This window comes from Argopecten irradians, chromosome 8, assembly GCF_041381155.1.
Source record: "Argopecten irradians isolate NY chromosome 8, Ai_NY, whole genome shotgun sequence".
Lineage (NCBI taxonomy): Eukaryota > Metazoa > Mollusca > Bivalvia > Pectinida > Pectinidae > Argopecten > Argopecten irradians.
In genome coordinates, this window is record NC_091141.1 from 27714263 (window position 1) to 27729565 (window position 15303).

At 30.8% G+C, this 15303-nt stretch overlaps 1 protein-coding gene across 1 annotated transcript; it reads left to right on the forward strand.

Annotated features, from left to right (window-relative positions):
* Nucleotides 1-13842: 13842 nt before the first annotated feature.
* Nucleotides 13843-15045, forward strand: LOC138329815 (isonocardicin synthase-like). Its single transcript, XM_069277109.1, has one exon. The coding sequence runs from the start codon at nt 13843-13845 to the stop codon at nt 15043-15045; it is 1203 nt and encodes a 400-aa protein (XP_069133210.1).
* Nucleotides 15046-15303: the final 258 nt, after the last annotated feature.

A 15303-nucleotide genomic window follows, 5' to 3' on the forward strand; every position in this document is an offset into this window, starting at 1 on the left:
AGGTAAAATATATAAACATGCTCATACATCTTAATTCACAGGGACAAAACGTACAAAGCCTGGTCAAGGCTTGTTATCAATTACCATCATTATTAACTAGTATTTAAAACACGCAGTTTCGACTCCCTGTGTGAAGAGCTTTTATTAGCTTTTTTGATGCATTATCTGAGATCTGAACAATTGGATTTTATGCTTAATATCTTTAAACTTGATGTCTTAACTTATATATGAACTATCGAACATAAACTAGATGAAAACCATACCAAATACTTCATTTTTTTTCTCTTAATTTTCATCATATTAAACTAATCCTCCTATGTTTATCTTCGCTGTATGTACTCATATTTTCTTCAAAGTATAAAATCCACAATAAGAAAACAATGTTTCGTTCATTCTTGTTTGTAGATTATGTTACTTTGAGATAACTTAAAACAGTAATTGTGATCGTTATTGGCCATGCTGGTATCTCTTTAAATGTATCGTGCTATTCTGTGTTGTATTTTCTCAATTTGCGTAATTTGTTTGCTTTAGATATGATATTGTTTTTGTGTTTGTCCTAGCAGGGATGGCGCTGTAGTGTTTACTAGACTGTATTGCTGTTCTTATGTATGATTCAGTAGCGTATAACTGTGGTTACTTGTGTTTCATTTTAGTGTGATACCTTTGAACATTTATCTGAGGGGTGATCTTGCTTTAACTGTGCCTATAAGTTTGTATATGATGCTGTGTCTATTAGTTTGTATATTATGTTGTATATATTAGTTTGTATATGATGTTGTATATATTAGTTTGTATATAATGTTGTATATATTAGTTTGTATATGATGTTGTGTATATTAATTTGTATATATGATGTTGTATATTATTAGTTTGTATATGATGCTTGCCTATAAGTTTGTATATGATGTTTTGTATATTAATTTGTATATAATGTGCTATACATAGTTTGTAAATGATGTTGTGTATATATTATTTGTATATAATGCTGTATCTATAAGTTTGTATATTATGTGCATATATTAGTTTGTATATGATGTTTGTATATATTAGTTTGTATATGATGTTGTGTATATTAAGTTTGTATATGATGTTGTGTATATAAGTTTGTATATATGTGTGTATATTAGTTTGTATATGATTTGTGTTATTTTATATGATGTTGTGTATATTAGATTTGTATATGATGTTGTATATATTAGTTTGTATATGATGTTGTATATATTAGTTTGTATATGATGTTGTATATATTAGTTTTATATTATGTGTGTATATTAAGTTTGTATATGATGTTTGTATATTAGTTTGTATATGATGTTGTATATATTAGTTTTATATGATGTTGTATATATTAGTTTTATATATGATGTTGTATATATTAGTTTTGTATATGATGTTGTATATATTAGTTTTATATGATGTTGTGTATATTAGTTTTATATATGTTGTATATATTAGTTTGTATATGATGTTGTATATATTAGTTTGTATATATGATGTTGTATATATTAGTTTGTATATGATGTTGTATATATTAGTTTGTATATGATGTTGTATATATTAGTTTGTATATGATGTTGTATATATTAGTTTGTATATGATGTTTGTATATATTAGTTTGTTATATGATGTTGTATATATTAGTTTGTATATATGTTGTATATATTAGTTTGTATATGATGTTGTATATATTAGTTTGTATATATATATATGTTGTATATATTAGTTTTTATATGATGTTGTATATATTAGTTTTATATGATGTTGTATATATTAGTTTGTATTATGATGTTGTATATATTAGTTGTATATGATGTTGTATATATTAGTTTGTATATGATGTTGTATATATTAGTTTGTATATGATGTTGTATATATTAGTTTGTATATGATGTTATATATTAGTTTGTATATGATGTTGTATATATTAGTTTGTATATGATGTTGTATATATTAGTTTGTATATGATGTTGTATATATTAGTTTGTATATGATGTTGTATATATTGTTTGTATATGATGTTGTATATATTAGTTTGTATATGATGTTGTATATATTAGTTTGTATATGATGTTGTATATATTAGTTTGTTATGTGTTGTATATTATTTGTATATGATAGTTTGTATATGATGTTGTATATATTAGTTTGTTTATGATGTGTGTATTATTAGTTTTTTGTATTGATGTTGTATATATTAGTTTGTATATGATGTTGTATATATTAGTTTGTATATGAATGTTGTATATATTAGTTTGTATATGATGTTGTATATATTAGTTTGTATATGATGTTGTATATATTAGTTTGTATATGATGTTGTATATATTAGTTTTGTATATGTGTATATATTAGTTGTATATGATGTGTTTTTTATATATGATTGTATATATTAGTTTTATATTATGTTGTATATATTAGTTTGTATATGATGTTGTATATATTAGTTTGTATATGATGTTGTATATATTAGTTTTATATGATGTTGTATATATTAGTTTTAATATGATGTTGTATATATTAGTTTGTATATGATGTTGTATATATTAGTTTTTATATGATGTTGTATATATTAGTTTTAATATGATGTTGTATATATTAATTTTTTATATGATGTTGTATATATTAGTTTGATATATGATGTTGTATATATTAGTTTGTAATATGATGTTGTATATATATTATTTGTATATGATGTTGTTATATTAGTTTGTATATATGTTGTATATATTAGTTTGTATATGATGTTGTATATATTTTTGTATATGATGTTGTATATATTAGTTTTTATATGATGTTGTATATATTAGTTTGTATATGATGTTGTATATAGTTTGTATATGATGTTGTATATATTATTTGTATATGATGTTGTATATATTAGTTTGTATATGATGTTGTATATATTAGTATTTGTATATGATGTTGTATATATTAGTTTGTTATATGATGTTGTTATATTATTTGTATTGAGTTTGTATATAGTTGTATATTATAAGTTTGTATATGATGTTGTGTATATTAATTTGTATATGATGTTGTATATATTAGTTTTATATGATGCTATGTCTATAAGTTTGTATATGATTAGTATTTAATTTGTATATGATGTTGTATATATTAGTTTGTATATGATGTTGTGTATATTAAGTTTGTATATGATGTTGTGTATATTAATTGTTTTGCTATGCCTATAAGTTTGTATATATGTTGTATAAGTTTGTATATGATGTTGTGTATATTAATGTTGTATATGATGTTGTGTATATTAATTTGTATATGAAGTTGTATATATTAGTTTGTATATAATGTTGTATATATTAGTTTGTTTATGAATGTGTATATATTAATTTTTATAGATTTGTATATTGATGTTTGTATATATTATGTTTATATATTAGTTTGTTTGTGATGTTGTATATATTAGTTTGTATATGATGTTGTATATATTAGATTTTTAATATGATGTTGTATATAGTAGTTTTAATATGATGTTGTATATATTAGTTTTTATATAATGTTGTATATATTAGTTTTTATATGATGTTGTATATATTAGTTTGTATATGATGTTGTGTATATTAATTTGTATATAATGTTGTATATATTAGTTTGTATATGATGTTGTATATATTAATTTTATATGATGTTGTATATATTAGTTTGTATATGATTGTATAATTATGATTGTTTATGATGTTGTATATAGTAGTTTTAATATGATGTTGTATATATTAATTTTTATATAATGTTGTATATATTAGTTTGTATATAATGTTGTATATATAGTTTGTATATGATGTTGTATATATTAGATTGTTTATGATGTTGTATATAGTAGTTTTAATATGATGTTGTATATATTAATTTGTAATATGATGTTGTGTATATTAATTTGTATATGATGTTGTATATAATAGTTTGTATATGATGCTGTGTCTATAAGTTTGTATATGATGTTGTGTATATTAATTTGTATATGATGTTGTATATATAGTTTGTATAATGATGCTGTGTCTATAAGTTTGTATATGATGTTGTGTATATTAATTTGTATATGATGTTGTATATAATTAGTTTTGTATATGATGCTGTGTCTATAAGTTTGTATATGATGTTGTGTATATTAATTTGTATATGAAGTTGTATATATTAGTTTGTAAATGATGTTGTATATATTAGTTTTGTATATGATGTAATATATAATAGTTTGTATATGATGCTGCGTCTATAAGTTTGTATAGTATATTGAATACATTATTTGTATATTATGTTGTAGATATTAGATTGTTTATGATGTTGTAATATATTAGTTTTATATTATGTTGTATATAATAGTTTGCATATGATGCTGTGTCTATAAGTTTTATATGATGTTGTATATATTGATAAGTTTTATATTATTTTGTATATATTAGTTTGTTTATGAATTTGTATATATTAGTTTGTTAATGATGTTGTATATATAGTTTTTTTATGAATTTGTATATATTAATTTTTTTATATGTTGTATATTAGTTTGTATATTATGTTGTATATATTAGTTTTAATATGATGTTGTATATATTAGTTTGTATATAATGTTGTATATATTAGTTTGTATATGATGTTGTATATTAGTTTATAATATTATGTTGTATATATTAGTTTTAATATGATGTTGTATATATTAATTTGTATATGATGCTGTATAATATTAGTTTGTATATGAATTTGTATATATTAGTTTGTATGTGATGTTGTATATATTAGTTTGTATATTATGTTATGTCTATTAGTTAGAATAGGATGGTGTTTCTATTAGTTCAATCCCATTTAGGTGTGAGGTGCTTGTTCATAGTTTAAAAGTAAGGAACCTGTTGACAGTAAGATTCTCTGGTGAATATGAGTGTGAATTTTTCGTTTATGATGTTCTGTGATTGAATCTGTGAAGTGCATTATTTCTGAGTGCTGTTTGATATTGGATGTTTTCTTTTCTTATTGTTTTAATGTACGAACTTAGTATTTGGTGGAATATTTGTTGTTTTGATGTGGGCCTGGTCCGTTTATATACAGATTATTTATCATCTGTTCTATTTATTCACGGTATTCGAGTTTCTTTGTTGAATGAAAATACATTTCGGGGCTATCTGTAGATTGTTTAAATCTAACATATATTTCTGTGCTAATATTGCAATGGCCTGTTTTCCGTATTGGTGGGACTGTTTCTAGTTTATTTATTATGGATGATCTGTTTGTGAGAAGTAGCTCTAGCACATGTTTACCTCTGATTGATGTGTTTGTCATTTGTATTATTCTATGATGTCTAGGAGGTGTTTGTTGTACTTTAGTGGTCTGTTTTGCATGGTTTAAACTATGTTATGTCCCAGTGTGAAAGGTGGAAGTCTCCCGCTGACTGATTTAATTGTAATTTTGTTTTTGCCTTATTCTATTCAGTGAGATTTAGTGAGATTGTTTCCTATTGCCAGGACATTTACTGTTGTTATGTATATTGGTTTTGTGAACCTAGATTGTGTTGTAGTCTTGTTTCTTCTGGATGCCGTAGATGCTTTAGTTGGCCATGAGCTGTTTGTCCAATTTGTGCTGCTCGGATGTATGTCGACGTTATACTCTGTTAGGTTAGAGATTGTTGTTGTGTGTGGTATCAGATAAGGTTGAAAAGTAGTTGAGCAAGCCATAGGTCCGACAGTCCCAAGGCACCCCCAGTAATTGTACAATTGTAGAAATCATCTAACGTATTACCTCATATTTAGGAAGCAGGAAGTCTTTCACACATCCACAATACTGCCAATGTATAATAAAATGCGAAAATCAATATGTTCAAATGCAATAGTTTTACATATGTCATTGGCTATATACAAATTTGCACTGTTCATTAATGTTGTACTCTTCATATGTGTGCATAATAATTGATTGATATATCAATTTACCTTGTGTTAAAAGCGTAATGATGATCTTGGCTTATTGATAATGTATATTTTTTTTCAATAATCATTTAGCTATTTAAAAACACAAATTCATAAATTACATCATTTGTAATTGATTTTTTGTATAAGTGAATGCATGCATGATCCGTCGCCCGAATTTCCAAATTCCTATCATGGTTATCTAGGAATAATGACCTATCAGAAAGCATTTTTACTTTTGAAATTAATAATTAGCCAGCCAATCAGCGACTGGGTTAAAATTATATCCCGGGCTCAATCTTGTATTACGAAGGTCTTATTTCATTTAGTTGGTTGTTCCCTATAGTGACAAGCTACGCTGCCCCATTCAAGGTTTTAATTGTTTATCGATGACATCACTGCCAAACTACATATACCCCTTACCCCAATAAATATGCATATTCAACAGACTGATATCGGTAGACGGATTTCTGTTGGTCAACTAATGCTCCTAGTAACCGTGTTTTGGTCTTGAAAGGTGTACTCGATTATAAAGTAAAAAAAATCGTGGCACACATCCTTACGTCTTAATGTGTGATATCCATATTAATTCGAATTAATTAAATCTATATACCGTGATAAGCATTTTGTACGAAAGAAATGATGTTAGATATATCATACTATAATGTTGTGCCTTTCAGTTATCTGTCATTATTTGAAACACTTGGGAGGACAAGTTTCATAACACATGTAAAAGGTGCTATGTTTTAGATTTTCTTCTATTTCGTAGCATCATCAAGTATAAAAAAAAAATAACATGATCATCTTTCGACAAAATGAACTGCACTTTGAAATTAAACTTGCGCGGACAATTTTAAAAACAAATATTGATAAAACATGTCTGTACGGTTCATATAAAAATAATAAAGAAAAAAATCAGGTATATTAAACAACATTGGCTGCAACAGAAACAAACATACGACTATGCCATTTTGCTTGCAGATGTTGGTCAAATCTACGGTGTTAGCCATCAGACAAGCAGTAAAATGTCGACTTGAAATAGAATATATTTGAATTATTTAAAAAAAAGGATAATTTTGATCAAACCATAATCTCTAATATACCTTATCTGTCAGTCTCGATCACCAACAACGTATATCTCTCACATACCTGTTGTGCTAATCTAATTCCTACACAAACACACCTAACAAAACAGTATGTAGGTTAATCGTTATTCAGGTTTGTTTTAAATCCACATTTTTGCGTTATATGTGTAACAGTAACTCCGTCTTCTCTAGATCGGACTAAAGATATAATTTACAGAGAATTTACGCATGGTGTAAAATATAAATACATGTCTCAAAACAACACATTATAACGCGTTATCTGTTCAGTATTTTGTGGGAGTGTATGATATACTGTTTAATTGCTTATTTGTGCGGGGATTTAATTTCACGAAATTCGCGAAATTAATACCTCGTAATGTTTTTTTCCTTAAACATAACTTGTCACGTAAATAACGCCTTTAAAAGCTTCCAAAGTAATTCGTGAAAATGAACCTCGTGAATAAATTCAAAACAATCAATTGCATTCTTTTTTAACCTTGAGATTGAACAACTGCGACCGTACAAGTGGCGGACGAACTATTCATGGATCATGATATTATATATTCTGTGTTTATGTGAAACGTTTGCTCAGCTTTTGATAAATCTCCCCATCACCACTGGCTCGAGTCATGCATTCTAAGATGATACAGATTCTTTACATAGCACACCAAGTCATTGTACATTGTATGCAGTGTTTGCTCACTGTAACCTTTTTCGCTCACGATTTGAAGCCCAAAAATTGAAAATATGATAACCTTTGATATATAGTTTTAATGATAATGTGTTTTTTCTAGTGGTGTCAATGTTTATCTTGCCTGTGTTATGCAATAGAGTGACCCCGTCTCAGGGTAAGCCATGCTTTTGACAACATACAAATTTTAGGCATTGCGCCATTTACATCCAGGTAAAAATATAATTCCAACGCAGACAAGATTTTTTTTATCTTAAGATAAGAAAATATCTAATAAAACCATTGGTCCCACTAACTCACTACCATACAACCAAACTATTTATATGAGACTTATGGATTACTTTATTTATCTAGCTCCAGGAAAAAAGTTGATAACCTGTTCTAGACCTAACCTTGTTAAGACAGAAAGCAGATAACATGTTCTGTAACTGTTCCCTTGCTAAATAAAAAGTTTTTCAATACTAAATATTTACATTTTCACTTCGCTCCGCCTCAATGAAACTAGTAAACTCCGATCACTTCATTTCCCAATGAAAGTATGCTTGGTCACGCGCTGACCTCTGACCGGCTTGAGAACACATTTTGACATTGTTTACATTTTGACCTAGTTAAACGCCGCTTCAGTTTTGAATGAACTTCTTGATCAAGTAATATTAGAAATTGTCAATCATACAATATTATACAGATATTTTACATGTATTTCGAGAAAACACTGACTTAGGATCAAGCCCTGGAAAAATTCTTTCAAGTTTGAAAACAAAAAAACATGAAGCTTACTTCCTTTTTATCATTCATCACTTTTATGGCTTCAACTACCATCAGAAGAAAAAAAACCCACCGAGAAACTAAGAGGCTACGTTGATAATAATAACGTCATGGTAAGTGTGGAGAATCGGTGGTTTAAAGGGTTTCCTTTCCTGTTTATTAATACAGTTTTGGATTTATTCGGATAACAAGTTGTAAGCCTCAGTCTTGTTCATTCATTTGTAATCGGTTTTTTTCCAGTTTCGAATCTGATATACACTACCTTGCTGAATATAGGGCGTTAGAGTTGTTCCTGTTGCCTCATTGAATGGTCGTAACTGGTGCCTGAACTTGTGACCCTATCGTTTCTCTTTTTCCGAACACCTCCCCTCCCTTGACACAGTCTTAAAAAGTGCTGTCCTCTATAGTTGGTGGCATCCTTCTGCGATATGCACTATCAAATAGGCAAGAGTTCCCTTCCACCAGTGTACTTAGACACAGCACGAATATACTGCAGCATTGCAAAACATACGTGTTCAGACATTCACACATGCAACACATGGCAAATTGACCTGAGCTGTTAATAGCACTTTAGGCCCAATCCACCAATCCGACAGGAGTTTTACAATGTAATCCAATATAAAAAGTCATTAATGTACATTAAATGAACCATGAACCAGAGGACGGCAATGCACAGGTTACATTTATTTAAGCACTTAATGATGTATTCTGCTGAGGGGTCAAAAATTTCTTGTAAACACATTTTTTTTCTTATGACTTTTTTTGAAAGAGGGGTTATTGACAAACAAAAAAATGCAATAAAAATATATGTTGGTGTGCTTGTTTTTTCTCTGTAGCTTCTTGAAAATGCCTCCTTATTTAAATTTTTTTTCATTTATTTTCCATGAAAAATTTAATTATGAACAATGATTATTAAAATAAACAAAATATAAGTATCAGGTAAATCTTCTTCTTCTTCAAATTGGTTCATGACCATATCATTGACAAAGTTTGAGCAAGAAATTGTAAATGAAAATGCATTTGTTTCTTATTTTCATCCGGGTATGATTGATGATGTATCGCATGATTTAAATACATTATTTTAGCTTTTAAACTAAAGTTTATCCAAATTGTTGTAAATAAATCTTCTCCATTTTTTTCATATGATAAAAGAGACCTAAACGAACAAATATTTGAAAAAAATAGGTCAGTGTTGAAACTTTAGAAATAATGATGAAAAATGAGAAAAAAAAACAAAAAAAACAGAGTTATCTCCCCTGTCCCGATTTACCAAATACATTGCTATTCATTTGGGGTACATCCAAATTAATGCAAACATAGCAACAAACATTTTTTATTCTTCCAAAATAGTAATAGTATATAGTTCATTTTTTATCGAAATTTATATTGTTTTTCAGATACAAATAGAGGACATTGAGAATCAGATATAATAATAAATTTTGCCACTTTTAACATGACTGACAGAACCACAAAGTACATGTCTTGTTTATAATATTCATATTTATTATACATACTTACAATTATGTTAGTATGTTGAATAAATTAATTTAATTAAAATGTATTTTTATAGTTTTTTAATTTCACCTAGATGTATTTACCATTTTATTGTTTTCACAAGAAAAATGAATGGTGTAATACCATAACTATTTAAATGTCGGAGAAGAAACATCCATTTTAAATATGATGTGAATAGTGAATATAAGTTGTAAAAACTCCTTTGGCTGGTGAGAGGGTCAGGTTACTAATCATGACACAGATCTAGTCGAACTCCTGTGGATGGTAAGAGGGCCAGGTTACTAATCATGACACAGATCTAGTCGAACTCCTGTGGATGGTAAGAGGGCCAGGTTACTAATCATGACACAGATCTAGTCAAACTCCTGTGGATAGTAAGAGGGCCAGGTTACTAATCATGACACAGATCTAGTCGAACTCCTGTGGATAGTAAGAGGGCCAGGTTACTAATCATGACACAGATCTAGTCGAACTTCTGTGGATAGTAAGAGGGCCAGGTTACTAATCATGACACAGATCTAGTCGAACTCCTGTGGATAGTAAGAGGGCCAGGTTACTAATCATGACACAGATCTAGTCAAACTCCTGTGGATAGTAAGAGGGTCAGGTTACTAATCATGACACAGATCTAGTCGAACTCCTGTGGATGGTAAGAGGGTCAGGTTACTAATCATGACACAGATCTAGTCGAACTCCTGTGGATGGTAAGAGGGCCAGGTTACTAATCATGACACAGATCTAGTCGAACTCCTGTGGATGGTAATATGGGTCAGGTTACTAATCATGATAGATCTAGTCGAACTCCTGTGGATGGTAAGAGGGCCAAGTTACTAATCATTTCACAGATCTAGTCAAACTCCTGTGGATGGTAAGAGGGCCAGGTTACTAATCATGACACAGATCTAGTCAAACTCCTGTGGATAGTAAGAGGGCCAGGTTACTAATCATGACACAGATCTAGTCGAACTCCTGTGGATGGTAAGAGGGCCAGGTTACTAATCATGACACAGATCTAGTCAAACTCCTGTGGATGGTAAGAGGGCCAGGTTACTAATCATGACACAGATCTAGTCGAACTCCTGTGGATAGTAAGAGGGCCAGGTTACTAATCATGACACAGATCTAGTCGAACTCCTGTGGATGGTAAGAGGGTCAGGTTACTAATCATGACACAGATCTAGTCGAACTCCTGTGGATGGTAAGAGGGCCAGGTTACTAATCATGACACAGATCTAGTCGAACTCCTGTGGATGGTAAGAGGGCCAGGTTACTAATCATGACACAGATCTAGTCGAACTCCTGTGGATGGTAAGAGGGCCAGGTTACTAATCATGACACAGATCTAGTCGAACTCCTGTGGATGGTAAGGGGGTCAGGTTACTAATCATGACACAGATCTTGTCGAACTCCTGTGGCTGGTAAGGGGGTCAGGTTACTGATGATACAGATCTTGAGGATTCCGATACTTGTACGAGTCTATTGTCAACTTCATCTTTCACTGGTGACGCTTCTTTCTGTTTCTAACATCACTTGATGTAGCCAAATACATAAATAGTCGTATAGTAACGTGATCGTTACCTTAATGATAATGGTGATTATTTACAGCGACAAATACAAAAAAAAATGTAGATATGACAAGTAGACGTTGGTAAGTAGGTTTTCATATCAACCATTTAAACATTGAAAATGTACAGTCAGAGGGGTTACCCGGTGTTAACTCTGAAAAAAACACAAGAAGGGTTATAAAACGTCAAATTGTGAATGTTCTATCATACCAGATAATGGTCACATGTAGATATGTGTTAATGTAAAATGGAATGTGTATTATGTCAGATAAGAATAGATACGAATGTAACATTTATCATGCATTAAATCATGTTAATGTTGCAACTCCATAACATTTAAAATAAAATCAGATGCAAATAAGATCTCAAAATATAAAGTTATAAGAATAAGGAAGCGACAAAATAAGTTATATCAATTCTAGGGCACTGGTCTAGAGAATGGAAGGTAAATTCAAATCCTAATAAAACTGAAGTCATTTTACCTAAATCTATATGCGCAGGGCGAAAATTTTACCATGCAATTTTCTGCTTCATTAATCTACACGTATTGAAAACTATCAATTGTGACTAAATGTTTGTATATGAGAATTATCTGTATGATTTCATTTTTTGTAATATTAATATATGTGATATAATTCTCACTTCGTGAGCAATGCGTTTTAACCAAGCGCGTTTTAGTTACCTCCCTTCAAGCAATAAGTGTTCAGCAACAACGGATAGTTCGTATGAAATATTCCGTTTGAAAAGTATCAAATGAATATATACTTTTAAAACGTAGTATACGTTAATGCTTTGAGAAAAGCGGACGTCGAGGAAATAAATCTACTGAATACCTGTCAGTAGTCCAGTTTGGTGTTGATATAGTACGCGCATGTATAGTACTATACCAGTTGAAGAAAGCATCAACGTACAACAAACAAGCCCAGAAGCTTACCAAAGATGTCATTTCAGCGATTCAGCGATATCGAGTAACTTACCTTAAAACCATCCCGGCAGTTCCGTATTTGTTGTAACAAATTACGGATATTGATTGTCATATTACTAAATGACTTTACATATAAATATTATTTTCATGCGATATTGTAGCTTTAATTTTGCAGAATGTAAAGACTATTATTAAAATGCCACAGTGCTATTTGAATAACTGTGTGGAATAAAAGAAAATTTTAATGGGTCATTGTATTCATAATATCATAAATAAATCAGTGTTTTCATGTCCCTTATATCGATAACCAGGATGTACTCTCATACAAAGCTGCTGTCATCATTAAATACCACATTGAAGTATCATCAGGCGAATAATTACCATATTTATAGACTGCAAAATGCGACAGATGGGTTTTTAGTTTTTACGAATACAGTTCATATAGTGGGCACCACAAGGCCATTCAGATACTGTTTATACAACTGTTGTGATTTGATCTGGATACTGTTTTTATGGGCCAGTCTCAGCCTCCTAATGTGGACAGGACTTTCGAAATAAGGTGTCAAGTATGTTCGAGAAACAAGTTTAAGACTAATGTATATATATATATATCACTACAAAAGATAGTTAACGTACATTTATAGAACATTTTTTCACTTGGTTTATCCTCCCATGAATCACGTTTAGTGGACAGCATATACTGTACGACATCAATATAGCAAAGAAATCACAGGGTCAGCTATTTCAGTAAAGACCGGACCGTTTTTCAACTTAACATTTTAACAGACACTAAGGTAGGTAGTGTCTAATGTGATCTTCTACTTCGAAATTTAAAACGAATCATAAAAAACCCAATAAATAAATATCTCATTTGGTTAGTTTTTATACTTAATTCAAGTTATTGTCTGAATTCGTTATACATTAAAATCCTTATTGGTGGCCGATCAAATATCATTTTATAATTCCCTTATATTCACCGTATGTTATGCACATAATGTATTAACACTGTAATAACACTGTAATAAAACCCACATCCATGATCAATGCCAAATGTATCTTTACAATACATCTAATGTATTGTAAACAGTAAAATGGGAGAGGGCTTAAAACAAGTTAGACAACTTGTGTCCGATCCCATTATAAATATTTGATACAAATAAAATATGTTTAAATCAAAAAGGTGCATTACTAGTCATTTAACTACGAATAGAATTATCTCAAAGATAGCATGCTGTTCTAGCCTTGAAATATATTTAGCACACGTTTCCGACAATATCGTACGGATTACGTCTGTATGACAGACGGGAAATGTGTGGGAATGTTCCGGGTGTTGCTTAGATAAAGACATTCACAACACCTGACAAGTTTGGAGATATGTCACTCTACCTCCAACATGGCAGACGACTCGGATCTTCGAACGGAAGCTATCACCAGTTACGATGGAATATTCAAAGACATTCACGACCCTGAAATCAGGAAAGATTTCCTCGAGGCGAGAAAACTCCTATCCTCCGGAGCATGGGATACTGGGAAGAGTCTTCTTCAGGAAACGTTGAGTAAGGCTTCTTCAAAACCATTTGACAAGAAATGTCTAACGTTGATTCTAAGCGAGATGAGAAGGTACGAGGACAATAAGATATCGCCTAATACAACTATAGCCAAGATTATTTTATGGGGAAATGTTGTAGATAGGGACATCGAGCGTATTGATGAACGATTTTGTGATTTTCCTCAGAGTATATTTTTCCTTGACGTTGGAATCTATGGCGGCTTATCCGGTTCCCGGAAACTGGTTGGACGGAAGATTCTGTCCGATTATTGGGTTTCCGGGAAGATACCTGAACTCCACTGTAGCTTGGTGACCGCCGATATGGTGCTAGGTCTCTTTTGTGACGAACGTATCACAGAAAGTGGAGTGCAAGTGACTTATTTCCCTTTAACTAATTCCGAGAAACTTAAACTGTTTACGGATATCATGACAGGAGATTCTTCCAGCGTAGAGATACGCTGTCCATTCCCACTGCTTAGAGAATCCGACAAGAAGGAATTATGTTCTCCAGCGGAAGGATGGAAAGTTGATAATGTGTATGATACCATGCTAAGCTGCGGAGAGGAACGACTCCGACAGTACACAGTCCAGTTCCTGGAAACCATCGCCATGTCAGCGGGAAGGTTCTATGATCCAGCTTGTTCCACGGGGGTGTTTTTGTCAACCCTAAAAAAGGCATTTCCAGAAAGTTACACAATAGGACAGGATCTTAGTCAACAAATGGCCGACTTTTCTAGGGAACGAGTTGATGAAGTGTATTGTGCAAACGCAATGTCCCCTAAAATACTAATGGGAACTGCCGATGCTTGTTTCATCCGTTTCCTGAACTCTGAAGTCGTCACTTCCGCTAACGCAGAGGTTCTGTTGAACGCGCTACTTCCGACCGTTCGAGAGAAAGGATACATTATCATTTTCGGTCATACTCCAGTACTACTCTCATCGTCCAATTTAAGCAGATTGTCCAACTTTAGCTTAATCCAATCGGTCGGCATCTCGACTGACAGAATGGGGATATTTCAATATTACATCATTCAACGTGATATCTGAGAGAATGCTTCAAGCCTTCAACGAATTAAGGAGGTTTGATAGTAAATATCAGGTAGTAGATTATATTTGTTTTTGAGCTATTGTGTGTTATGTACAAGCTCACAGATACCGGATAACTAATGACTGGAAAACGACGTCTAACACTGACTGCAAATTGTCTTCTGATTGATTAGAATAGATGGAATGTTTTTGTTGTCGAAATGTGTCCAATGAGTCATTATTATCATCAATTAGGTTATTTATGGCAGAAATAGTTCT